Here is a 27,197-nt window from a genome sequence, read left to right on the forward strand (position 1 = left end):
CATGAAATTCACACCTGATAATGGCAAAAACATGCTAATCGAGCCGGCCCTCTGAAAGCTGAAGCATTCAAGCTATTTGGCAAAGATTCTCTGAGACGTCTTCATTTATTAGATCACAGCGTGCACTGCATTCGAGGCTAAGTGATGCTTAAGCTGAAATGTGAGGCGGAGAGCTGCTGTTCTTTCCAGTCGAGCTTTCCGCTTTAAACTCTGTGTGTGACGCATTCTGTTCATATTCCATGTAAGAAAGGAATTAAAGGCCTGATTTCTGTAACATTACTGAGGCCTCCATCTCTTTTTCTTCTTCCCCTCTCCACCCTTTGATGCAGGTCCAAACGGTAAAGGTTAGCAGCGTATCTGGCTACAGTAGGTTTTAAGAAGTCTGAATAAAAATAATCGCAGGAAACATGGCAAAAAGCTTTAAAGGGGTATGTTAGACACAGAAAGATTTCATTTCTGGCAATGCTGTGAAGTACTGTGAGCTTCACTTAATGGTATCATGGTTTTTATATTCTTTAAAGTGAGATAAAATTAGCTTAAAATAGCTAGCTTGGAGCATCATATACATGCTTCCTAGCTTATGATTCCTATAAACCCATATGGTCAGCAAACAAACTGGTTCTGTAAGTGGGAATGTGTGTTGGGTTAACTGGTGGTTCTAAGTTGCCTGTCGGTACGAATGTGATTATTTAATAACTGTGAGTGTTAGCCCTCTGATAGCATGAATGCTATCCAGTTTCCTGCCTTTCACCCTGTGACAGCTAGCATAAGTTCCCATACAGTCATGAATTGAAAGAAAAAAGATAAGAAAGATGAATTTGATTTGAATGATAAAATTCTGGTTTGCTGGAAGCTCTAAATAATAATAATCACTAAAGTATTTAACTTGAACAGAACATCATTCAAAATATGAGCTTAAGAAAAGAAGACGCCTTCAAGGCACCAAATAACTGGCAGCAGCACAGCTCCATGAAAGGCTTATTAACTGAAAATTTAAGCATGGGGAATTATTTCACATAAAGGTAGAAATGCCTGTATTCCTCACAGATAGGGATGCTTATTAGTATTTAGGCCAGTGGCTAGAATACTAGTTAATCAGCTCGCCTACGCTCAGCGGGTCCAGTCATCCTAACCGTACACACTAAATTTATTGAAATCAAAGCAACGAGGAACGCTTCATTTGTCTGTGCTGAACCCAAAGGTGTGAAGCTGATATTGATTTTCTCAAAAGCAGATGAGCATATTTAAAATTGTAACAAAAAAACTTTATTAAGGTTTAAAAAATGCATCCAGCTTCTTCACCAACTCGCTCACTAATGCTTGTCTTCCTGTTTCACCTTGAGTGTTTTTTATTTTTACTTTTTTGACCTCTTCCAACGTCTGTCCCTCCATCGGCCTTTCTCACTTTGTCTCCCTCCAGACATCTTCAGCCACCTCTCTCTGTGCCTCACATCGCCTTCTCTCCTCCATCCTCACGCTCTTTTTTTCGTCAGCTGGATCGGATCCAAAGTGTCATCAATAAATCATAACGAGAAGAAAGCAGTCGATGCTCAGGGAAAAAAATGGTTCTCTCTCTTCTCTTCTTTTTAGTGTGAAGTCTGAAATCCAAGAGGATGCTTTAAAGTATTTAAAGCCAGTTAAAGGTGCTCAGCTTGCATTTTAAAGCATCAGCACAGTGATACCTCCATATAATTACCTTTATGGATTGATTGTGGTCAAGATAATGGCTAGTAGACTGCACAATGTTTTCTGAACTCTACTATTTGAATAAATTTGACTCCTCTGACTTTCATCGGGAGGACAGCGTCTTTTAATTGACTGTAAATGTGGGCTTCTTTTATACTACTCTGCTTAAATGGAACTATTACGCTTTTCCTTATTGTCTCTTAAAACACTGAGGTTACACTATGTGCGAGTGCTTTCAGACTTTATAGTGATTTGAAAGCTCAAATCCTTAATGTGGTCAACTCAGGCACACAGCCACTATTCAGATGTTTTGTTTGCGAGGGGCAGCCTATCAGAGGAGCTTGTGTCAGACAGTGGGATAACATAAATGCTGCCCTGAGGCCATAGATACGATGAATAGGGATTTTCTTAATGATCTGCCAAAGCTCCTCTAGTAGAGTCCATAACCTTGAAATGAACATCTCTTTAAGCCTTGCATATCTAGTCAGAACCAAAGGGGGAGAAAATGTCCAGTCAATCTAAAACTAGCTCAAAAAATACCAGTGCAGCTTCTGTCCTTCTACATCTCTGAAGTTGCTCATGACTAATTCTCCACTCTGATCTGTAGCAGGTAGATGCCGTCACTCCCGTTTGAGCTCAGCTTGCATATACATGAACCCCACAGCTTTTATAAAAGCCTTTTTAATAAAATAAATACATAAATTCCACATCCTGCTCTAAATTATATATTGTATGTAACATTACATGTATATAACACTCTGCCTCCCAAGTTTGCCAGTGATTGTTTTTGTAAGCCTACTCTCATAGATGATGGTAAAGCCTGCCCATACTTTGGGGTTTTCTGAAAGCTTTACTTCTGGTCTCACTGACAGAACACATGGAATCCTTCTGATGTTCTGTCAATTTCACCTTGGTTGCACATTATGTAAAGCACAAAAAGTGGTGCTTTACAAGCACAAAATGATCTGGCCATCTTGCTACAGTCAGGCTGGGGACGGTGGTTGGAGATCCCAGCACAACCCAAATTGCTGCCATCTCTGTGAGACAGAGTGCTTCTGCTGTCGGTCTGTGACTGAGTGAAGTCAAGTTGGCAACCAGTGGCGGAGCGTGGGGGTGGCTTACTGGGCTTAAGCCCGGGTTGTTTTTTCAGAAGCCCGGGGTCTTTTGGAGTGTAATTTTTTCATAGCTAGATGCCTGGCTGACAACTGTATAAAACAAAAACTACACACAATATTCAAAGCACATAGTGCACACTGTGGGAATTTACAACTGTGCGTAAATCCCCCCTAATATTGGTATGATCCGAGCTCAGACACTAAGCGGGGCGGGGAGCTGCTGCCTGCGAGTGCGCTGTTGGAGAAGCGCAGCCAGGCAGACAGAGGAGAACTGAAGTTTGAGCAGGTACCAAAGCAAATCATTCGTACTGTACAAATAATGTAAATATGATCACGAAATCACGAAAGATTGATATCAAACTGATCACTTGACCCATATTATGTTACTTGCTCTTCAAGTGAATCAACAAATTGCGAAATGAAAAGCCGAACAACAACAACAACAATGCTGTTTCTTTAGAGAGTCTTAGCTTACATGTGTTTATTTCATATTTTCAGTTGTTTCCCTCCACGGCTAAATAAATCGGTTTCAGTAATGCACTGATATACAAGAAGGGACATAAGGGGCTTCTTTCAAAGAAAAAACTCTGGTAGATGTTATTTTATATATTATGTTTTGTATGTTGTTCAGTATTCTTCTATGCAAAACAAGAGGAATTTCAATACACAGCATTATATTCACAGTTGAAACCAGATATTTACATACACTTTATGGAAAACACAAGAACATTTTTTTACTGTACAACATCAATTTAGAGTAAACTTGTTTTGTTTTGGATAAATAAATATTGAAATATCTTTTGAATTAGTTAAATGTCAGAATAAAGAGAGACAGAGCTTCTATTTTTTATCACTTTCATCAAATTTAGGAGTACATATACACTAAGTTTATTGTTAATTAATAAGAAACTCCAGACGTTTCTGTTCTGAGCTGAAGAAGCTTCTGATAGGTCAGTAGAGTCCATGTGAGTAAATTGGTGGCACAGCTGTGGATGCATATAAGGCAAAACACAGAGTCTGTTTCTTTGACATGGGAAAATCAAGCGATGTCAACCAAAACACCAGAAAAAGAACTGTGGAGCTCCATAAGTGTGGCTCAATTTTGAATACAATTTGGTGCCATTTACAATTAAGAAATACAGATAGTTTCTCTCTTTACTCTTAAAGTTAACAAATATGTTTTTATATTTATCAATCTAAAAAAATAAACATTTACTCTGATTTGATGTTACAATTAAAAAAGTGTTTTGATCTGAAGAGTGTGTAAATATCTGGTTTCAACTGTATATTTGATGATTGTCAGCACAAAGAGGGAGAGAGAGGAACAGAGAGGGAGACAGAGGAACAGAGAGGGAGAGAGAGGAACAGAGAGGGAGATGGAGAATGAGGACAGAACAGAGATGAACAAGAGCAGGTGAGACACACATGTTAGTCAAATGGTTGTTTACCAAAAGTATCACCGTATCATAGGTCCTCATGTATCTCGTACCTAGTGTTTCTTTTTAGGTTTGTTATTTTTCAAATTCTATATTTATTAAGTTATGCAGGCTTGTTTGCACAACAAGGCGAAATAATTATATAAACTTTTCTCAGTCTAAATAGTGGACTTTGGTAGAATTAAAAAAATAAGTGTACACAGCAAATCCAGCATGTCCAAATTAACACTGTCGGATTTGATTTCAACACTATTAAAGTGTCTATATGGGTCCACACCAGAGAGTGTTAATTTAACTCTTTTTGGAGAGTTGGTACGTTAACTCTGATTTAGTGTTAAACACCAAATCTGTCTGGAGTTGATAATTTAACACTTGGTGTTAAGAGTTTATATATTAACTCTCAAAGAGTATTTTAGTTTAACTACGTAAGAGTTATCTTCTAATTCATTCTAAAAAGCGGGAATTTTACTGTTCTGAACTTCTATAAAATTTCTTTTGGAAATAAACATTTACTAAAAAGATGCAATGGTTTTTGAAAAACATTTATTCTGAACTGTGCACCACAATTTCAAAACATTTTCTGAAAGATGTAACAGTATACATGTTCTCACTTTCATTAGAATTTTGTTTATCAAAAGGTCTGACATAGGTGAGCTGGTAAATGCAAATAACAGCATTCTCAACACTTATTTCTTCAATACAATATGCATGTCCTTCATTCATCCCTTTGTGGAACTTTAACGCACTTCTGCTCTCCCCCATATTCCATCTTCACAAGCATATCCTGTGCGGAGATTGAATAAAAATTAGTTGACACTAATTAATGGCACAAATAATCCAGTAAACAATTGCAGCACAGTAAAAAAAAAAAGGAATCCTCTTTGAGCTATTACTTGTGTAAAGTATTTTCCCAAAAGACAAAGACACAGGCAACAGGTAATACTGAATTAAATGTAAAACCTCAATCTTTTTAATTTTTACCTAAACCGTGTGCACAAAACTCTGGAGGGATCTATGCTAACGTAAGAATCCAGTCAGGACGCCTGCTACTGCTGTTTGCTCGTGTGGGTTTTTTTTATTTTTTTTTATGGGCGATCGTTTTCAGGCTTCAAGTAGCCCCATTATACCAACATTTCACATTCTAGACATTGTTTTAGGTGTATTTGACCAAAAGTTTGACTGAAAATTCACATGCAAGCTTTTTTTCAAGGCTGTGGTATTTGCCTGCAAACAATACCTTTCAGCTAGCTAAAACAGAATATTATGCTATCAGCGAGCAACATGGCTAATGCCTTTCACACAGCTTTGTCTCAACTCCAAAGAGCCACAGAAGTAAAAGCTCATAATAATAATTGAAACAATCTTTGAAAAAATGACTTACCAAGCATGGCAAACAACTCAAATATGTAGAGCAAAATGTTCTAAAACGGCTTCACTTCAGCTTCGATTGGAGCCGTGCTGGGGGCGGAGTCTGTGAATTTACTCTATTGGTGTCATAGCCCCTGTAGGAGTTCAGAGTTAAGAGGTCAAGAGTTAATGTTTCCATTGTAACACCTCCAGATTTGACAGAGAAACACTCATTTTTAACACTCGATTTTAACTACTATCATTTTACACCTCAGAGTTACATTAAAAGAATGTGACTCTGCTTAGAGTAAAATTAACTCTACTTTTGCAAGAAGACTATTAACACCAAAACATTTAACACTTTTGAATTTGCTGTGTAGTGCAGGTCTATGATGATTTTTAGTGCTACTGTCATCTAGTTCTGATTCTTGTTCTGTCTTGGTTAAGTCCTCAGTAGTCCTGATTTTGAACTGTTGTAATCCTGTTTTAATTCCGGATCAGTTCTGGGTCTGGTTGAATTGGGGTTTAGTCCCTGTGTCTTGATACAGCCCTGACTTTGTTCTGCCTCACTGCTTAATTAAAAACCTAGCTTAAGGTGTCCTGCATATGTGATATATTTTTTTCCTATATGAAGTCATTCTTTTTTGAACAAAACTCAAAACAGAGCCAATTAATCTTTCAGTCATTTCTACACCCCCCCCACAAAAAAAAAAAAAAAAAAAAAATCCCACATGCATACTACCCTTTAGGGATAAGCCCCGGGTGTTTCAAATGTCTGGCTCCGCCTCTGTTGGCAACTATATGAAATCTGTCTGTGATTGCTGAAAACTGCAAATCTGTTGCTGTCTGTTGGAAAGCTATTTGTTTCTGCATACAAAAAAATTCATATTAACTAGATTTTCACATTAAGCGCTTACATTCAGAGTCGAGGCAGTATGTAGTGACAAATAGTGACATAGTTGCTGCAGGTTAGCAATTATCCTATAAAAATCACACAGGAGCTCAGCAATCTCACATTTATAAAAGAAACTAACCAAAATACAACCAGTTTGCAATCGTTTGTGCTCATTGGCACAGGCACATTGAGACTGATTGCAGATGCCATGTATTCCAGCCCTAATCCATCCATGCATATATCATTTTTTTTTTGGTAATAAATGTATCTATAAATCTATATAATTAAATTTGTACATATAAATTCAGTTATTTGAAAATCTTTGCCAAACTGCCTAAGAGCGATTGTTGCCAGTGTAAGTTGGACCACGATTCTTGCGTTTGACCAGCTCTTTGCCCCGAGGTTGCGCGTGGAACACCGTTAACCATCTGGACAAGTTGGTTTCTGCAGCTACTTGCCATCCATCTCCAAAAGCAAAACAAAAACATTTAAGTTTTTATTTTGCAGGCAACCATTGAGTTTTCCTAGCCACAAGGAGATTGCCATCCTATTTTTACTCTAGTGTGGCTGAGCCAATAAAGAGTCTCAAAATTAAATAGTATTTATTTCGTGCTTTTAAAATACTTCCTTCAACTGTGCCAAAAGATAGAAATGAAATGACAAATCAACAGGTGTAAATGTTTGTAGTCTCCAGGGGCCAAATTTATTTCACAGCTCTTACTTCAACTTCCACCAGCAGTGTTGTCATGTATTTCGGAATATAACAATGACAGCGGCTTAAAATGTTCTGCTGTGGACGCAGATCTGTCATTTAAAGTGGGTATTAGAATCTCCTCCGGACTGTCATCAAAAGTAGACAGGACAGCCATTATTCATGGAATACCAGAAAGGGTTTAGATTACAGTAACTGACAAGAAAATAGTATATTTGCAGCTGTAACACAATGGTGGAGGTCAGAAATGATGTAGCGCTAGCGGTGGATGAAGGCAGTGATTGCATACATTGCCAGCATGTTGATTTTGAATCCAATGTAATGACTTCAATTGTGGCAGTGTACAATAGTGCATGATTAAAGGCGAGATATTACATGTTTTATTTCATTTAACTGCCACTTTATGGGTAATTTCAGAAAAATTGCATATTTAAAAAGTCTTTTTTTCAGCAGAAGTTATAAGTTACACTGAAAAGTTATCCATGGTGAACTGTACAAGTAGTGTCAGTATTTTCATCCAAAGACTCTTCAAGCATCAAACCAGATTAAATATTAAGGGCGTCCAACGAAGGCATCGACCTGACTGCCTCTGCCTCGCTTCCCTTCGTCTTCTCTGTCTGCCCTTCCTCCTGTCCCCTCCCTGCTCCCCTCATTACCCCCTTTCTGTCTCTCTGGGTGGAATCACCACCGCAGTGAGAGTGTAAAGACAGGGTGATGTACTGATAGGATAGCCTGTCTGCTACAGTAAGTGCCACTGCACTCCCTTAGCTATCGATTGGGCCTCTACTGCAGCAATCAATAAATAAATTCATAAATAAATGAAAACACCCCCCTTATCGGGTAATTTACTCCACAGCTGGCTCTCGAACTATAGTGCAGAGCTTTGCTTGTTTACTATCAGTTCTCTCAGGGCTAAAAGTACAGTTGCCATACATATGATGATGAGTTTAGGTTTGATAGGTTAAAGGTGCATGGATATTAGTGAAACATGGAATTATACACCTATGTAGTTACCTTTCTCACTCACTATGTGTTAATAGACCTCTCTGCACTGAATTATTTTTGTTATTAATCTCTGGTTCATCTTTTGCTCTGTCTTCCTTCTCTCACCCCACTGGTCGTGGCAGATATCCCCTGCATCTGCTGGAGGTCTCTTCCTGTTAAAAGGGAGTTTTTCCTTCCCAATGTCGCCAAAGTGCTTGCTAATAGAGGATCATATGATTGTTGGGTTTTTCTCTGTATGTAGTATTGTAGGGTCTACCTTACAATATAAAGCGCCTTGAGGCGACTGTTGTGATTTGGCACCATTGAAATAAAATGGAATTCAATTCAACAAACCTATATATAGTAAAAGATGGACTTAGCATCCTTGCATAGGATAGAAAATGAGCATATGTTCCAGGTCTGAAAAGTGAAGCCAACACCAAAGTATCTTACTCCATTATTTTTAATGACTAACAGGTGCCAACCTTGGAAGCTGCAAAAGATTCTGAGTTGTATAGAACTCATCCATCTATTTTCTACCACTTATTCAGGGTTGGGTGGAAAGACAAGCTGTCTGAGCAGATCTCAGTTCAAAAAGCCTATGGGAAAATAGTGCTTGGGTTCCTTTCCTCACCGACCTCAGTAAACTCTGCCTTATGAGTTTATGGGCTTAGTTGCTAACATTAGGTCATTCATTAACTTCATCTGCTTCTTCAATTCAGCATTAGAGTACTATCCCAGCTACAGGTTGCCAATCAATTACAAGGCTAACACATAGGAACAGACAATCATTCACACTGAGTGCCAACTTTGAATCATCAACTGACATACCTGTGCATGTGTTTGGACCCAGAGAGAACCCACACAAACACAAACAGAACAGCCCCTGAGAGGCAACAGTGCTAGCCACCACACAGCCATGCTACCCAGCTCTGGGTGATATTAAATTGAATATTAAATTCATTTTGAAGTTGATTACCCATGACTTCGGCTACTTGAAAATCACAAGCCGTTAATCAAAGACTGTGCGGTATAGCAACCAGGGCCACCCCATGCTCCATGTACAAGTATTTAAACCAGCATTAATGTCAGTGTCCAGTAGGAGACGACTCTTCTAGTTACAAAAATAAGTCTTGTTGTATAGAAGTCTGTGGGGAAACGACCCTCAGATTGTGTGTTCCGTAACCTCAGTAAATGCTGATGACCAGTTTAGAAACTCAACTCAAACTACGACTAGACTCAAAACCACATGAACGTGCTGTTTCCCCTCAATTTCAAAACACCAAGAGGGTGACAGTGAAAATGTCCAGGGTTAACTAACCAGTGGGTAATGTCAGGGTATCTACTTCCAATCTTTTATATACGGTCTGTGGTTAGGTCAGGTCTGGCACATTCAATGTGACTACACTGACTTTTCTTCATGCTCTGAAACAGAAAGAAATAAAACAACACCCATCTACCATTCACATTTTGTACAAATGCTGTTGCGTTCAAGTCCCATGCAAATGATTCTGAACATATTAAGACAGAAAGCTCCAATGTACTAGTCTCCCTCTTTATCATGCAAATGCGGTACGGTATCTATTTAACACTCTGCTTTCACAAATCAGAAACTCTTCCCCTGCACATCTATCTGCCTTTCTACACCTTCCACCTGCTCTGTGGAGCCATCCCTCCATCATTCCCTCCTGACAGGGAGGTGATTAGCAGAAGACAGTCCAGACCTGCTGAAAAAGCAGCTTAGCTGTAATTATCGTCTAGGAAAGAAACAAACAGTTCATCAGAGCCTTCCTCCGCAGACTTAACAACTGTTGCCAGGATATATCAAATGCTCGACAACCAGCCGTTACCTTGGTTACCATTGTCTCTGCAAGTCTGGGGGCTCTCCATACAGATGAGATTTTTTTTTTTTTTTTTGTTCAGAAATACTAGAACCCATGAAAACAGCTAAACATATTAACATACACTCAACGCCCACACTGTGTGATGTAAGCCAACATACGTGCAGACACCATCAGCTACAGACATGCAAATAAGGCTGGTTTTCTGCCACTTTCCATATTGTGCATGCTCTGATAAAAACACACACTCTTCTGATGCCAAACATTTCCATCAATTATTCTTCCGGAAACCAAGATCCTTAACACTTGCGAGGGCAGGCTGCAAGACCAAACCACCTTAATCACAGTCTGTCCATGATTGTGATATGTGCACATATATCCTAGGATATATCCTAGCACGATTTTTGAACATTTCCCTTTTTATATTCTAGTTCAGCAGCAATGGAGGACAAAAGCACAATGCATACAAGATCTGTGACAGTGCATACTTAAGTCCAAAAGTTAAAGTTTCAAGTTACTTGTACTGGTTTCACATAACAATATGTATTCCAATTCAGAGGTTATGCTTTTTGAATTTTATCATCCCACTAAATATAGATATTACTTCAGATAGGGTATTACATATCTGCAAGCTGCTTTGCAACCTGCATTTTACACAATCTAAATTTCATGTTGCATTTGATAAAATGTTGCTCTTTCATATATGCAAATATCTATCTATCTATCTATCTATCTATCTATCTATCTATCTATACCGTAAATTAAAAAAAAAGCATTTTTTGAATGTAGAGGTTCTGACTGAACCCTTGATCGGGATTAGGGAAGTTTGTCTCCAACAGAGGTTTGCGGGTGATTTCAGCTGATAGTGGATTTTCAATCAACTGATTGCATGCAAAGCAGGACCTGATTTTCATTCCACTACTTTTATTACACACAGCTAAAATCAACCAGTTAAAATTAAAATTGTGCATTTAATATGGGCCATAAATTTTACAACTGATTAATTAAATGAATTGTTTCCGGTATGTAGATGTCTCTCTCTGTTTCAGGTTTCAGGTTTTTGTGGGATGTCTGCTGTTCCATGTATGCTTGGAAAAATAATAAAAGATTATACAAGCAATAAAAATAAACTGGGTTATGTATTACAAAAGTCGTATACAAAAATTCACACTGGAATACTTCAGCAGATGCGTAATCCTATGCGATATCCTAGGATACAGGATACAGCCTTCCCTGCAACGATGCAATGTCACCCCCGCAGATGTTTCAGCCGCTGCTATAGCCTGAGCTGCTTTTAACGACCTCCCCATCACTCAGGAGATAAATGCCTCCGTATCAAACGCTGAGGTGTTTCCCATCAAGTTCCTTCTGTTGCATTGGCACTGAGTCAGATTCTCCCTGAGTCATGATGACCGAGAAGGACGCAGCTCTTACCATAATCATATAAAGGCTTCCACTCACGTATATGATTCAGGTAGAGAGAAGAGGAGTGAAAGGAAACCACGGGAATTAACTGAATGTGAGCTGAGAGCAGACATAACCCAAGGCATCACTTCAGTTGTGGAACAGTAGCTCAGTGTAAAATAAAGGGAATGATCTCGCTCTCTCTATATCTCTATATACAGTATGCACACACACACACACACACACACACACACACACACACACACACACACACACACACACATATATATATATGTATATGCTTAAGGACAATGTGCACTCACGCGCACACACACACACACAAAAGGAAATGTGTCCCGTTTCCACTGATGGACAACAGAAGCTGTGGCAGAAGGATGGCATTATAAACCAGCGGGGGATGTAGTATGATGAAAATGTCAGACTGAAAGCAGCAGGCTATGTTCTGTAACATGTTTAATCAAATTACAGTGTGTGTGCATTGGTGTGTGGGCATGTGTCGCTTGATTTTATGAGCGCGGTATAGTAATTAAAATGTATATAAATGTGCTATAGAGCAAGGGCAGATTTGTAAGTGCTGTAAAAGTTGAAATAATAATAATTAGAAAAGAAATCGACATGCATTCATCAGCTTCTACACAATCTGAGCACTAAAGAATTTAAGAGGGTTCGTGGTATTGATTTCAAGTTAAAAGCCTCTAACGGAATACTTAAAGTAAATTTATTTAAGGGCAAATCCAGCAAAGCTCGTGCGAGTTAGAAGGCTTGCTCTACCAGGTTCATGCTTCAAATCTAATACTGTTTGATCCTCTGCCTGCAGCGTCTTGGCTTCCTGTGACACAATTACATCTAGAAGCTCAAAACATCTTTTTGTGCTCCCCAGATTCTATCCTTGTTCTTGAATCTGTCACCGCTTTCCCAGATTCCGCCTTGCACATTGATTATTGTCCAAATTCGTTGCATGTGTGCGTGCTGCTCCTTGCGCGAGCCTCCGGTGTTTATGCACGGTTATGCTTGGCCACCTGTGTGTTTGTGTTTGCGAGTGTAATTGTGTAACTCACCCAGCCAACACTATGAAGAAATCCAAACGGTTCCACGTGTCTCCAAGGTAACACTTCTTGCCAAAAATCCCTAGAGCCACCATCTTGATCACCATCTCGATGGCAAAGAATGCAAAGATGAAGTCATCAAAATCCTGCATAGACACAAAGAGACAAAAATACAAGGCGTATGATGTAAGTGAGTTATGAGAACTGCAAAGCTGTGGTTGATTAAGAGGCAATCATGTCTGACAGTAGTTTTCTTTGAAAATATACCTTAAATGTGATGATCCAAATACTGGACCAAGATCCGATATGTATTGATGGTCATTGTTTTTCAAATAAACATCATTCAAAGTCTTCAATTTTGCAGAGAGTAATATTAATGTGATGCTAACATGCTATGCTAGGCCATTTTATTTTGATTTGCATTTGTAATTTGATTTTGTGACTTGATCTACGTTGACTTTTGACCTTCTGTTGAGGATCACCAAATCTATTAATGTATGGTTCATCCTTTGGCGAGCAGATTAAATTTCAGATTTAGGCTACTAGGTTTGGTTTAGAAAAGACTGTAGTTTAGGCTTACATGCATCCATATTACGACAGTTACCATTATATATTATACAATGGTATTTAAGCACACCCAGTAAGGTTAACTATGTAATTGTGTCAAATCATGATGTGACATCTCACCTTCACCTCTAAACATCCTAATCAGGTGTGTTTTGCCCACAACAAGTGTGTTAGAAATGTAATGACAGTGACATTTACCAAATAGGAGTGTTTTACAAGCAAGACTTAAGTAGGGGCTGGATATTTTACTCAAATATGGCTGATAACCATATGGAGGTGCTAGAGAAGTGGTTCTCTGCGACAGGATTGTCAAAAATAACAGAAACCTGTTATAGATCTGGTATTTTCTTGTAATTCTCTTATTTATTTATTTTTGCTTAATGGCTCCGTTAGACTAGGTTCAAAATAGGATAGCAACATCCTTGTGACTGAGAAAAAGTGGAACAGTCTGAGACTGATTGCAAGGAGATGAGGCGATCTACCTCATCGCCTGGTGGCAAGCAAAACGATCAGCTTTGCAAATGTTTGTACATAACTGCACCATTTGCCAACTTGTCCCCAATAAGTTGCAAAATGTCAGCAGACTGACTGCATCTTATTGTCGTTTTATAGCGTTCTTGATGTGCCAAAGATGATTTAAAGACAGCAACTGGTTGCAGACCTGGTATCCATTTTCAAAGCCAATGAGATCCCAAGCACTAATGTGGTTGAAATAATTCTGGTCTCAAACCACTGTTTTCCCCTAACATCGACTGGCCTCTGTCTTGTTGATTGTTGGTTTTTATTTTCCCTTTTATTAATTTTTAAGTCTCAGTCAGTGCTCAATTCTTTCCCATTTAATTTTGTTTTAAGGTTTCCTGCTTTTGTTTCCCTCCTGTGTGATTGACTACTTTCAGCTGTTCTTGACTGCTTTCCCCTGTGTCTGGTTCCTTTCTTGTGTCACTAATCAATCTCTTTTGTATATAACATCTTTTCTTTTCGTCTTTTGTCAGATCATCCATTTAACTCCCTGTAGTGCTTTTTCCTTTTTTCACTTTCACTCCTCATGTTCTCTTGGATCTCTGTTCTTGTTTTGGATTTGGTGAATTCAGAGGAAAATAATCCAATAAAGGCTTGCTTTATTAGGCTCTACACCACACCATGGCAAAACAAAACACCAGGGAACAAAGAAAATATACTTACAACTACAAGTAAGTGTCAGCAGGCTTCAACCTACGGGGGTCTGTGAATGTCTGTAGACAACTTTAATATGTCTATAATACACTTCTATATACGCACCTTCATGACAGTTCTCCTGATGGAGAGTATCTGCATTCCCATACAGCACTTTCTTGCTACTTTAGTGGCCGACATTCACGCCAGACTCCGGCTCTAATATTAGTCATACAATCTGTTTGATGTTTAAAAATATCCCACTGAGAACCTTTGACAGGAGTGTGATATTTTATTAATTCATGCAGAGGGATCCTCTTTTCTCTTTAGCCTGTCTCTAGAAGGTCAGGCTCCCCATGGCTCAAGAAAGAGATAACAACCTCCTTGGAGCTGCCAAGGATTTAATGTTTTGCTTAAGGGCACTTCAGCAACTCAGATGCTCGACATCCAAAATGGACCCTGGGACTAATGATGTCTGTCCCGTTTGGCTCCTTTACCATCAGAATTATTGTCTAAAGGTGAAGAAAGATGCACCTTTTCGTCCTTAACTGAGACTCGAGCTAGAAACGTCATTCAGTCAACACAAACCGCTGATTGCATTAATCAGTATTCCTGCCCTCATTACTGTCTGTCTGGCTCTCTGACTGAGCCTTGGTACTCCAAATCATTATCAAACTGGACTCCAGACAAAAACAAGCGGAGGAATGAGGACAGGAAAGTACAAGAAGAGAACTTTGACTCTCAAAATATGAAAATCAATAAATAAATGAACGGGAGGGAGGAAGAGTCGGAAATGAGAAGGGGAAAGGATACAGCTCAAAGTAAAATAAAAAAATAAAGAGGAAATCAAGAAAATTTCTGGAAGGAGATCAAGGTTCAGGACACCCACTGATACATGAGTCATTCCAAAGATGAAGAGAGAAATGTATAAATATATCAAATCCTGTTAGCTTAAAGAGAAGCTAGCGCCAAAGTTCACTGCAAGTAAAACATGGAGATTCACGTGGGAATCGATGCATGCGAGTCTGTTTACAATTTCAAATCTTATTCAGTTCTATTTTTGGAAATCATTCATGTCGTCTGCATAAAAAAACCCTAAAACCTCGCCCCATGCTCAACACACAAGGGTCACACTGCTATTTCCAGGGTTACAACCTATCAGACGGCTGTGGAACAAATAACTGCCCCGGGTTCACTCCCTAATGCTGACCATACATCACTCCAGATGTTTTACGCACCACTCATTGACTCCAAAGAGGCAGACGAGCCTCAGAGCAGATTGCTTAGTGATGCATAATCTCCCAAAAGAAAAGACAGAAGAAAAAAACCCCAAAACATTGTGTTCAGTGTTTGATCTAAATTTAATCTGAACTGTCTGGATGCTGGAACTCTTCTATGAAAGGGACCAGACTGGCCATAAACTGACATGTGATAGTATGATGTGGATTATATAGATATATTGTCATGGAGTATTTGTTTACGGCCTGAAACCTGAGGCCTTGTTTTGAGCAGTAGCATCAAATAGGAATTATAGGGCCAATCATAGACCGTATATAAAAGATAGACAGTACTTGTTGAATTCTCACTGTGATGAGGAGTGGCGGATCTGACTGAGAAAAACACACTTATATGTTAGCAACCTGTCATACCGCGGCACATATAGTCTTTTATAGTGCTTCTAGATTCTAATCAGGACCAGAATTAACAAGACGGCCGCCGTGCTTTAGTCGAAAAGCTTTGATACCAGTCAGCAGGAAACTGTTTTAGAGTTATTCCATTTCTTTATCACACAGACAAACCTAGATGTATTGTTGAAATTGCACTTCATCCTCCTTTATTAAAATATCTCAGATATATCTAATTCAACTTCTCTACACTGACATGAGGAGGAGTTTCACTCAGTTCAACCTCAAGCCCCAAATGACACCATCATGTAGCTCAAGAGAACTCTCATACAATGTATATTAGAGAAACATAAACAAGGATTTATCTCTTTGACAACCCTTCAAGTTCAGCCTTCTATTGTTGACTTGACCTGAGATTTTGATTTCAGCAAAATTACATCGTACTGTATGCTGAATCACACAACTCCAGTGAAACTTAAAATAACTATGCGTTTACTCTGATTTCGTCATGCATAACTAGCTGTGAAGGGTTTACGTACGCCTACATAAAGGCTACATACGAAAGCTCCATTGTGCCCTTTTAGTCGTCTTTCTGCCCCAAAATGCTTTGCATATAGAGCCGTTAGATAACAGGGAGCAACAGCCTGTCGGAAGAAACAACATGACGGTCCAGCTATTGACAGATGTTACAACCCGAGATGCATGACCAAAAGAAAATAAGCGTTGTGTGAAATGAGGAAGAGCAGAGACATTTACCGCCACGCTGAGCCTCAAACGACTGAATTGCTTTCTCCTCTAACACCCCATCTTTCCATCTCCGTTCTGTTTTATTCTGCTGAAAGGACCCATTTCTCCTGTCTCCACCGGGGAGTAATAACTCATCTATTTTACGTTAGACAGTCAATGCATGCCTGCAGAGTCTGTAACATAAGAAACCCCTGTTATGACTCTGTTAAGTCTCCCAATCTCTCTCACAAACACGCACACACACACAGGTTTTAACACATCCAACTAAAGACGCACAGCACACAGTCATGATAATGTACAGTGTTCATGCATACTGGAACAAATACAACATGAGACCAAGCCTTTGGGGACTCTTTAAAGTGACACTGAGCGGATGTCAGCCAGCTCAATCTTCTCTAGTGTTTGATCCAACCAGGCCTACACACACACACACACACACACACACATTCATATTCATCAAAGTCAATAGGACACGCTGGCGTGAGGCGATCCCACTGGAGCGTACAGTTCTGGTGGTGCAGTACACGATTACAAGCTCTGCAATCTGGATATTGATTTACCAAAACTTGTATTACACATCAGTGGAGCGTGGTCTCGATGAACACGATGAGATGCGATGTCCAAACATGCAGCCAAAGCCGTGCAGGTACTACATCAATCGCAGGCATCGAAGCAAGTCTCTGAGGTTTCCTCTAAAGCTGCGTGTTTACTAGAAAGAAAATGTGTCGCTCTGTGCGCGGTGTGCCACTGTGGTTCACTGGCTGTACGTCCATGCGGAGACCAGAGAAGCCTAACACGCACACGAACACACACACGAACACACACACGAACACACAAACGCGTCTGCCTCTGAGGGAATAGACACCAGTGACCTGTGGTGAACGGCTCACTGCTCACACACTCCCTAATTTTTACCCTCCACTGCATCCTCTCGCCGGGAAGAGACTTAAAGAGACAGACAGAATACTTTAACCCCACTTTAAATTCTCTGCAAACTTTTTGGCACGCGTCCAAAGAATAATGGGACTTTCACATTAGGGGAAAACAAAGCAAAAAAGTTAATTATGTCATATCATCCGGCCTAATTCCAGTTCAGACGGGCGTCACGAAATTGGCTTTCATTCGGCGTGACAGCCACAAAAGTGTGAAATGGACCAACGAATGGCAGCGGGAGAACTTGCGGCGGCTGGGAGTGGTGGGGTATGTGAGAAAATCAAATCAAAATATGGCTGAAATAAAAGTAGCGACCCGAGTCATACAGTATCCTTTGGCAAATTGAAACCAATTAATGGGCGTATCACAGTTTAAAAAACAGTCCTAACAGGGCCAACATTTCATTCATGTTTTGCATGCACTGCTGTTGCTCATTCTGTTCATTGCTACGTTGCTTTTGCCCTTCATTTTCCAGAGATCATTTGCCAATAGAAAGAGTGCTGGCTGTACTGTAAAGTCTTTGTCTTTTGATATTGCGTAGGTGGCAGGTAACGCTCTTCATCCTTCTATATTTATTCCAAACAAAGCACTGTGGCTGCTGCCAGATATGGAAAAGCCTTCACTTCCTGGGCACCAGACAGACCCTGTAAAGACTAACCAGACACAGACTGTTTATAACAGCTATTGTAAAAGCTTTGTACTTTAAACTCTCTCTATGGGATTGTTTATGATTAAGTAGCAATTAATTAGTCAAATGTAAACCTATTACACATATTCAAATGTACAGAATGTTGACCCTTTTCTGCCTGCATGCACGTGTTCATGATAATACAGACGCCGTGCATGCATTAGCACAGCATTTTCATATGAATCCAAGCAGCGTCCTCCCGGGCTGAGGAATGACGACAGTGGGGATGAACCTCTGATGGTTCCAATCCCCATAGACTCTTTTTGTGAAAAACTTTCCAACTTTAGAGCAGATGCAATGCTTAAAGACTGCCATACAAAGCAGTTTTCACCTTTCTGACTAATATGTAGGTGATTGATTTTTATAGCTATTGAAGATTAAAGATTATTTATTAAAGATTATTGAGGCTTAAAATTAATTGCATGGTGACCATGTAGTTAAAATACTCTGGGAATACCATGAATAAGAGGTCTCAACCACTAACTCACAAACTTACATTAAATCCGTTAAACCAAAAAAACAAAACTGGACATACTTAGCTTGACGCAGCTACCTCTAAGCTAATGGGTCAGTCAAATGAAAAAAAAAAAATAGGACAGATAACTCTGTGCATCTACAAAATAAAAATTACTGCCTTCCTGTAAATTGTATTCCGGTGAAATAACATTTAGAGCTTGAGGATATTGCACACTCACAACCACTTTGAATGCAAGAAGAATGATAACAGGTTGCCTGGTAGGAGGCAACCTTTCTGCAAACAGTTGCAGACTGACTGCGATCACTCTGGTTGTCAAAAGTTTGTAAATAAATGCTGCCTAACTAATAAATACAGACACATTCCCAACATGTATGAATGAGTCTTTGTAAATGAGCACAAGTCGAGGGCTCTCAACTTAACTGGCTGTATTCTACTTATATTTCTATAGAACAGGAAATCTGCTGAGCACAAATGTAACAGCTGAATGTGAATTTCTCTTAAATGTGGATGTTTGTGATTGTAGACAGCAACAAATATGTGATTTTTGACTAGATAACACAGTTAATTGCTGTATTATCAGAAACAGATTGCATGCAACTGTCAACTTGACCCCATTCAACGGTGACTGGTATCAGACTGACTTTGTCTTATGGTAACATTGATGGCAGGACATCATTTGCAGTTGAAAAAAGGTAATAAATTGCATATTTGTTAGTACAGTATTCCAAGTACTGCAACATGTTAGAAATCACAAGAATATTGCATTATTACTGAAGCGTTGTGAAGCTTGTTGGGACTCTGGTGAGTTCCATCTCTAGTGGCTACGTCCATCTTTTACATACAGTCTTTGCACAAATACTGCAAACATACTTTTCTTCACCGTAACAGCAATTCAATGTTGTTACAGGAATAACAACATTAACAATAATAAAAATAAAACAGAGAAACCCCTCACAATCATATGACCCCATATGAGCAAGAAACCTCCAGCTGAACCAGGCTCTGGAAACAGAAGAAAGCAGTCCGACATATTTGTTTAACATCCACATTGAAGGACAAAACGACTTCAAAAATGGCTTTTCAGTGTTACTGGAGGTCAAGGCAACGCCATCCAGAGTTAGCATCTGGTTGGATGCCATATTTCTAAGATTTTTAGGGCCGAGAACAATAACCTAAATTTAGAGGCAGTAAATTAAGCTCTTTATGTTTTTAAAGACCTGGATTGTCTCCAATACAATTCTCAAACTATCCCTTTGTATATTTACTCTTTATTTATGTTTAATTAACACTACCAATGTCAACAGGTCTCCACTGGCTGGAAAGCGAAGTTCCTTTCTTAAAATCCTCATTCTAGATGTAAATAAATGTGATCAAACTGGTTTAATCTTTTCAACAGATGCTAACGTGCAAATAAAGTGTTTCTTTTTATAAATAAAGTGTTTTTTTAATAAATCCAAGCTGGGACCTCAGCTTTTTGTCTTCTGTCTGTTTCTCGTGCGTTTACCCATTCTTTTTCTCTTGGCAGTAACATCTGGATTGGATTCCTGTTGTTTGCGAACTACTGGCATTTCTCCTCCTCCTGCTCGGCAATCCACCACTAATTTCCATCTCCGTCATCTGTCTGCTTCTTATCTCTTTCTCCCACTGCCTCCTTCTGTGACACAAGGAAGTCCCACTGCCTGCCCCCATTGCTGTGATTATGTCTCCCAGTGCACCTCATAGCGTATGCAGCTACAGTGAGACAGCATGAGCGGGTAATGCTACGGTCCATTTATGCGTGTATTTGCTGTTTATGATATTTTTCATGTACCTGCTTATAATAACTTTCAACTTTGTTTATATGCCACCATGTGAGTCTATCTCTCAGATGTAATTCCCCTTTATGGGCACACTTAAACCCATAACACATTTTTTTGTCCTCTGTGTTTCAACGTGGATTCAGTGTTTCATGAACCTCCCAGCCTAAACAGTGGCACCACACACCAGCTTAACAGCCCCCTGTGTGTGTGTGTGTGAACGCCTGTGTTACTTCTCACATTGCCTGAGAACAGGGGTAAACACACGTGTCCGCCAGGCTCAGACAGACATCAGCGAGTACAGAAATCTGGATTGCGTGTTATCAATGCGTCAAGCGGGTGCCAACATTGCACGCCCTCTCATCACCCCCTGAACGGAGCCTTTATGCGTTAAGTGCACTTAATCACCAATGTTGAGTGCACTTAAAACACTCCCTAATGACTTGACATGGCTCACTCACAAATCCTCAAGTGTCAAAGCAGTTATTAGATACAATATTGCACCCAAGAGTGCAGTGCCGCAGCTCTTGACGAGTAATCAAGATGTGCAGAGGCATTCCTTTGCGTGATTCGAATACCAGTACCATGTGTTTGTGGACATGAACGCAGGCCTCTGTGTGTAAATACTCAGCAGAGCATCGTGTCAGGATGGGAGTCAAATTACTTTTAAAACAGACAAGACTGTTGAAAAGTAAGATACCAACTGACCTGTGAACAGGTGTGGCAAAGAAAAGCTTTACCTTCGAGTGGTTTCCTTTGTTGCCAAGTTCCATAACTAGTAACTATGAAACAGTTTGTGGGGCATTTGTGGATGTAATGTTAACATCTGTTGTTGCTGACATAACACTGTCAAGGGTCCACATCTGTATGTGCTGAAGTAGTTGCTAAAATTAAATAAAGGAACCCAAACACTATAACTATCCTTACTTTCTGAAGTGAGGACACAAAACTGAGGTACTTCCTGCTAACAGTTGCAAGACCTTAGACAACCTAATTCTAGCCAGAGACAATCTTAATGCATTAATTTTATTTGTAGTGCCAGTTCACAGTAAGAGTCATCTTAAGGTGTTTATTTCAACCCAGCATATTTTCCATCGATGCAGATGATGGAGCTCATTGTCATATGCTAACTTGCCAACACTGTTCACTTCCAATTTAGAGCTTCAGGAAAACAAGCAGTCAACCAAAACAGCAACTAATGGAACAAGTCTGAGCTGCCTCTACTCCTATGGTGCGATTTTTTTTACATGACTTATTTTAAATATTGTTTTCAAGCATTAGCATAAACTAGCTAACTTTAGCGGTGTTGGCGTTCCTAGCTGTACTGAAGTTATTGTTCAGGAACAACTTGCCAGGTGACCTCATCAGCCAACACAGCCTATTGATCAACACCATGCTGGAGAGTAACAACATTAAATGCCTTTTTTTTGTTGTTAGCTTTAATCTCACCAGTCTTGGAGAATCAACTCGTAAAAGCTGATTTTAGCAAGGTTGATGCACCACCTCATAGCATGGTTTACCAAAGCAATTTTTAAAATCATGGTTGCCTGGATTGTTCTTATGCATAGACATGTAGATTTTAGAAGTAAGGCATCAACATGTTCAACTCTTTAGTCTGTCAGCTTCATCTTCTCTTCATCTTTCACTTCTGATTGGACAGTAAAAAGTAAAGTTTGACTCACGTCCTGCTATCACCTATATAATGGATTGCATGATTAGCTTGCACTGCAACTAACTACTGTTTCAGGTATTCATGTTCTTGTTAGCTGGCTGTACATGTACTGTAGGTCCCTAATGTATGCAGCAAAATGGGCATTCCAGGCAGCTAATTTGGGGTTTTTGCTTTTCTGAATTGTTAAAATTGGATCTGTCATGTCAGCATGATCAAAGAGCCATAATAGCAATATAAATGGTCAAATACCCAGACTAAATAAAACCACAATTATCAACCAAAACACTGACCAGATTTATCCCATTCTAAGCTAATATAAATAAAATTCAGTTCAATTGTTGTAAATTTCCAGGTGACACCTGAAACCACTGCACTAAAAGTTGAGGAAAGTTCAACTTTTGTACAGCTTTCTTGTGTTTGTCAGTGTGGAAGTACCGTGAGGATTTGGGATCCCAGCAGTCAGTCAAGCAGCGTGTCTTTTCTTCCTCGGATCTGCTGCGGAGCTCAGCACTTCTGTTATTGTTTCTTTTGTCTGTTCAGCTACGGTGCCTTTCATGGCTAAAGCTTGCAACAAACTTTGGATTTATACTTCACTAAAGTCACTGCCAGCATTGTGAGCACATTACTTGTTTTGCAGGAGCGGATTTCTTGCAGGAAAAACCAATCAAGGTATAACAAACATAGACGAATTCCTACTGTGTACGTTTACCCTTCTGATGTTCACCTGTTCTTAGGCTGAATTCACCATTTGAATGAGCTGAAATGATATCGACCAATGAAGCCCTTCCAAAAGAAGTTAATTTTTACTGCCCTTTACTATAAAAGGCAGCTTAACAGACAGGACAGGATCTACAGTGTACCTGAAACAAGTGCCATCAGTTCTGTGAAAACACTTCCTTTCCACTCGTCTCCAAAATAAATCTTAGCCACTATGTATGCTAATTTTGCCTGTCACAAGTCCTGAATGCCATTATCACCGGGGTCAGGTGCTTTCATCACATGCACACACAAACGCCCACAGATAGGCAGGCAGGCAGCCATACCTGCCGATGAAGGCCTTGTGTGGTGAGGACAATGGGATATGCTAACTGTAATCTGCCATTCAGCTGAGAGCCAGTCCTCACAGGTGGAGAGAGATAATATTGTAGAGAGATTTTTTTTCAGCTCAATCACCACATTTCATAGTAGCAAGAGTAACAGTGCACACAGACACACACATAAAATGTGACATCTCTTCATCCTCCAGTCACATGCTAGGTGTGTGTGTATTTGATATCTACTCAGGGTTGTAACACAGTACATTGTTACATCGAAGCTCATTTTAATTCATAACAGCAAAATGCACGTTTCCTTTTATGTCATATGTATACATAATGTAACTTAGATATCCTAATATGGTCATCTCAGGCAAACGTCTCTGGCTGTGTGGATAGAAGTCCCACCCACCTTCTATTCAAATCTTTTGTTTGTCAGGGGCAACCAATCAGTAGAAAGTTGGTTAAAGGGAGGGGGAGAGCAGATTAGGCTGCTACACCAAAGTCCAGTATGAGATAAATAAGGATTATTTGCTACCGTAGTAGAGGCCAAAAAAATAAAAAATAAAATAAAGGAGTTGCAAATGTGACAAATTTAAAACCATTAAATGAGTAATTTATTCAACAAAATTTACAGCAATATAATGGTATGTATACAGTATGTATACTTCATTTTAAAAGACACATAAATTAGATCTCTCAGTGAATGTCACGTGATTCCACCCAACTGTGTTAAGTCATTGAGTTAAGCTGCCAAAACACAGCATGTCATTGAAACTATTATTTAGGGGTTAGCTAATACAATTGTGTGGAACCACTCGACATAATCTCTTTTAAGTGAATCCAAAAAAGGCTTTTTTGAGTGTACCCCTAGTCTTCCTCATCTTATTTGGTCTCCTGTTCATTGCCCATCTCTCGCTCATTACCTGTTCAGCAGAAACCTAATATCACTACAGACTACAGCTCAGAAACTTCAAAGTGTGACACGTGGAACTGCGATATTATATATGAGAATCTGTTTTAAAGCATCTTTTGTCCGTTTCCAAATGAAATTCCCCCCGTATAGTACTTGTATCTCTGTTACTCACCTTCTTGCTCGTGATCTTATTAGCTTTCTGCATGCATCACATTCTCTACTGTAGCTGCTTCAGAGGAGATGATGGAGGGTTAAGTGTAGCTTTTAAAGAAGAATGTTCTCCATTTTTCTTTTATGGTAAAAAAAAAGAGAGACAATTCTCAATGTTAAAGCTGCAGAGATTTTATCACTCATCTCTTAGTTTTCCACCCTGAGCTGGAAAGCTGACTGATGTACTCACAAAGATTTTATCTCCGGTCTGTTTACCACTGAAGATAATGTCTCAGAATGAGATAAAGCACAGAAAAACAAAGAACAAACACTATTTTTATTGTCTTTTTCACAACAGAAACACACATAAGGATTATAGATTTATTGACATTTTAATTGATTTAATGATGTCATGATTATGCAGTTCATCCACCCTGTAACAGCAATAAAAGATAACAAAACCAAACTATGCATTTATAATAATACTACAACTTTTCTTGCAAGTGTGATGCCTTTAAGCTAAGTGGTAATATCAGTGTACATGTTCACGGTTACAGTGACACAAAGTAATAGGGTGGGGGGTGCTATGCATTTTAAGGGAAATCCATTTTCTTGTGTTTATTACTGTTTGCCTTTCAGCAAACAGAGAACAGACAGAGATCTGCACTGACGCATATAAAGTAAATGTAAAGTAGCTTACAGACTGAGTACAACAAACTGATTCAGTGATGATGCAAGCTATCCTTGGCCTTTTCTCTTCTGCAATGTAAAAGATCAGATCGATTCAACGCTGCTCCCACAAATGCCACTGCTGCAAATATTATAGCATATAAGCAGCAAAACTGAAACTCTATAATGTGCTTGATACACAGAAAAACCCAAAACAGTTCACGACTCAAGTGTCAGGGTATGCGGACTTTTGGTGAGCATAAAAATGTAGCAACAGTTATCGTGCTGCTGTTGTTCCCACTGATCTCACTGCAGTGAGGTCGACACAGTTGTTCTACACAGTGGTTCTTCACAACTGTGTAGAACAACATCCAAGTTAATAAGACTACAGTGAATCACACTGATATGTCCAATGATGTACATAATTAATGAAGCCACTGCTACTGTGGACCTCCACTTACAAACTGCACAAAACCCCCTTATTTTAGTTTATAGACAGCACAGATGAGAATACTGTGATGATGCAGCTATTAAAGTTTAAAACTTTAGAACTTACTTTCTCCGGCTCGAGCCCATACTACCTTAAAGTGTAAAACAGATGAATGGATGATCCAAATAATGCTCATAAAGGAGAAGAAAAATGTAAGCTGTATTGTATACCAGTCTCAAAATGGTCCAAATAATGGCCTTTTATACTGTTTAGTCATGCAGCGATGACACTGCTAACAAATGAATTTAAAGTGACCTATGGATTTCCACTAAAACAAATTGTAAAAAAGGGCAACCTTTCAACAATCCCGGCAGAATGACGAGGGGGTCGTCCTTCTTCCAACCCCGCGGCTACACGACGGCCTGTGATCATTACGGTCGACATTAGCCGTGTCAGGATGAGTGCTCATTTAGAGACATCTCAGAGCAAAGTCCCTCATTAGCCCTCATGCTATCTGTGTTAAGCACAGCCCTGATCTGAGAGCTAAGGCACTAATACTTGCAACTGTGGAACACAGCTCCATTAACGTTAATGTGATAGGAAGCATTTAGCCTTTATAAAATACTAGATTTTAGACACAAATTTGCTGAATCCTGTTGCTTTAACAAGCACTGAAGTGACTCTAGAACTGAACTGAAACCTTTGGCAAAGTCTACTGACTGGGTAAAATTTAGAAAGGCACACACTTTTCATGAAGCTTACCGCCACTCTAACAGAGCTTCAGTAGTTCTCAGTTTTGAGAGCAGAACCTGCAGGAAGGGCAATCATCACAGCAGCACGCCATCAATCAGGCCTTTAAAGTAGAGCAGCTAGAGAGGCCACTGCATTTAAAAGAGTGCGAAAGTAAGAGGGAAAAGATTTTCTGCATTTCTAAAATATCTTGCAATGGTGATCTCATGTTTGATTGAGGGTTATTGGGGTAAGTTAAGGGCTTTAAATACCTGACACTGTGTCAACTAGTAACACAACACAGTGTGTTTTCTAAAGAAAATACTTTGAAAAAGTATTTCTTTAAAAATGGCTTTTTGAGAACTTTGGAAATGTGGAGTACAGTAGTGTGTAAAAGTCTTGAGTCATCTTCCATTTCTGTAGGTTTTGGTGAGAAGCCTCTTTATTCTTCAGCCTAAACTCTGATAGGCAACCTTTGTTGTCATTTCTTTGATTAGTCTTCAGGAAAAGTTCTCCAGGCTTCTTTAAGCTTGGATGACGGCTGCCTTTTGTTCCATTCTCTATTAAGATGATCGCACACAGCTTCAATGACACTCCAGGCTTTAGGGAGGCCAAACCATGACTCATAATTGTGCATCCAGGTTCACCTTTACTGCATACCTTAATGCATGCTTTGACTGCTTTTAATGCATTGGCTCTGTGTTTGGGATCATTGTCAGAATGGTAAATGGACTGATTCTTATATAGCGCTTTTCTAGTGCTCTCTTGGAGCACTCAAAGTGCTTTATACAACATTCACCCATTCATACCATTCACAAGAGCACTTTCTTCAATGCTTTTCAGTGTTAGCTAGGCGCTAACACTTACACACATTCATACTCTGATGGATGCATCGGAGAGCAACTTGGAGTTAGTATCTTGTCAGGGATACTTGGCATGGGGAGCCAGGGATCAAACTACTAACCTTCCAATCACTAACCTGCCTCCTGAGCTAGAAGAATGAATGTGTTGCCAATCAACATGGTGGATCGAAATCTGATTATACTTTCATGTGTTCATTATTCCATCAGTTTTGAAAATATCCCAAATACCACTCTCTTAAATTCAGTGACAGAGAATCCACC

The 27,197-nt window shown here is 39.4% G+C and overlaps 1 protein-coding gene across 14 annotated transcripts in view; it reads right to left on the minus strand.

Annotated features, from left to right (window-relative positions):
• The window catches only part of cacna1g (calcium channel, voltage-dependent, T type, alpha 1G subunit), a 309,568-nt gene that overhangs the window by 171,898 nt on the left and 110,473 nt on the right, over positions 1 to 27,197 (minus strand). For all 14 annotated transcript variants that reach the window (XM_040036706.1, XM_040036709.1, XM_040036705.1 and 11 more), the window contains exon 4: positions 12,500 to 12,633. In XM_040036706.1, the coding sequence (XP_039892640.1) occupies positions 12,500 to 12,633 (134 nt within the window). The remainder of the gene's footprint in view (positions 1 to 12,499; positions 12,634 to 27,197) is intronic.

The sequence above is a fragment of the Simochromis diagramma genome, unplaced genomic scaffold (assembly GCF_900408965.1).
Source record: "Simochromis diagramma unplaced genomic scaffold, fSimDia1.1 OVJJ01000371.1, whole genome shotgun sequence".
NCBI lineage: Eukaryota > Metazoa > Chordata > Actinopteri > Cichliformes > Cichlidae > Simochromis > Simochromis diagramma.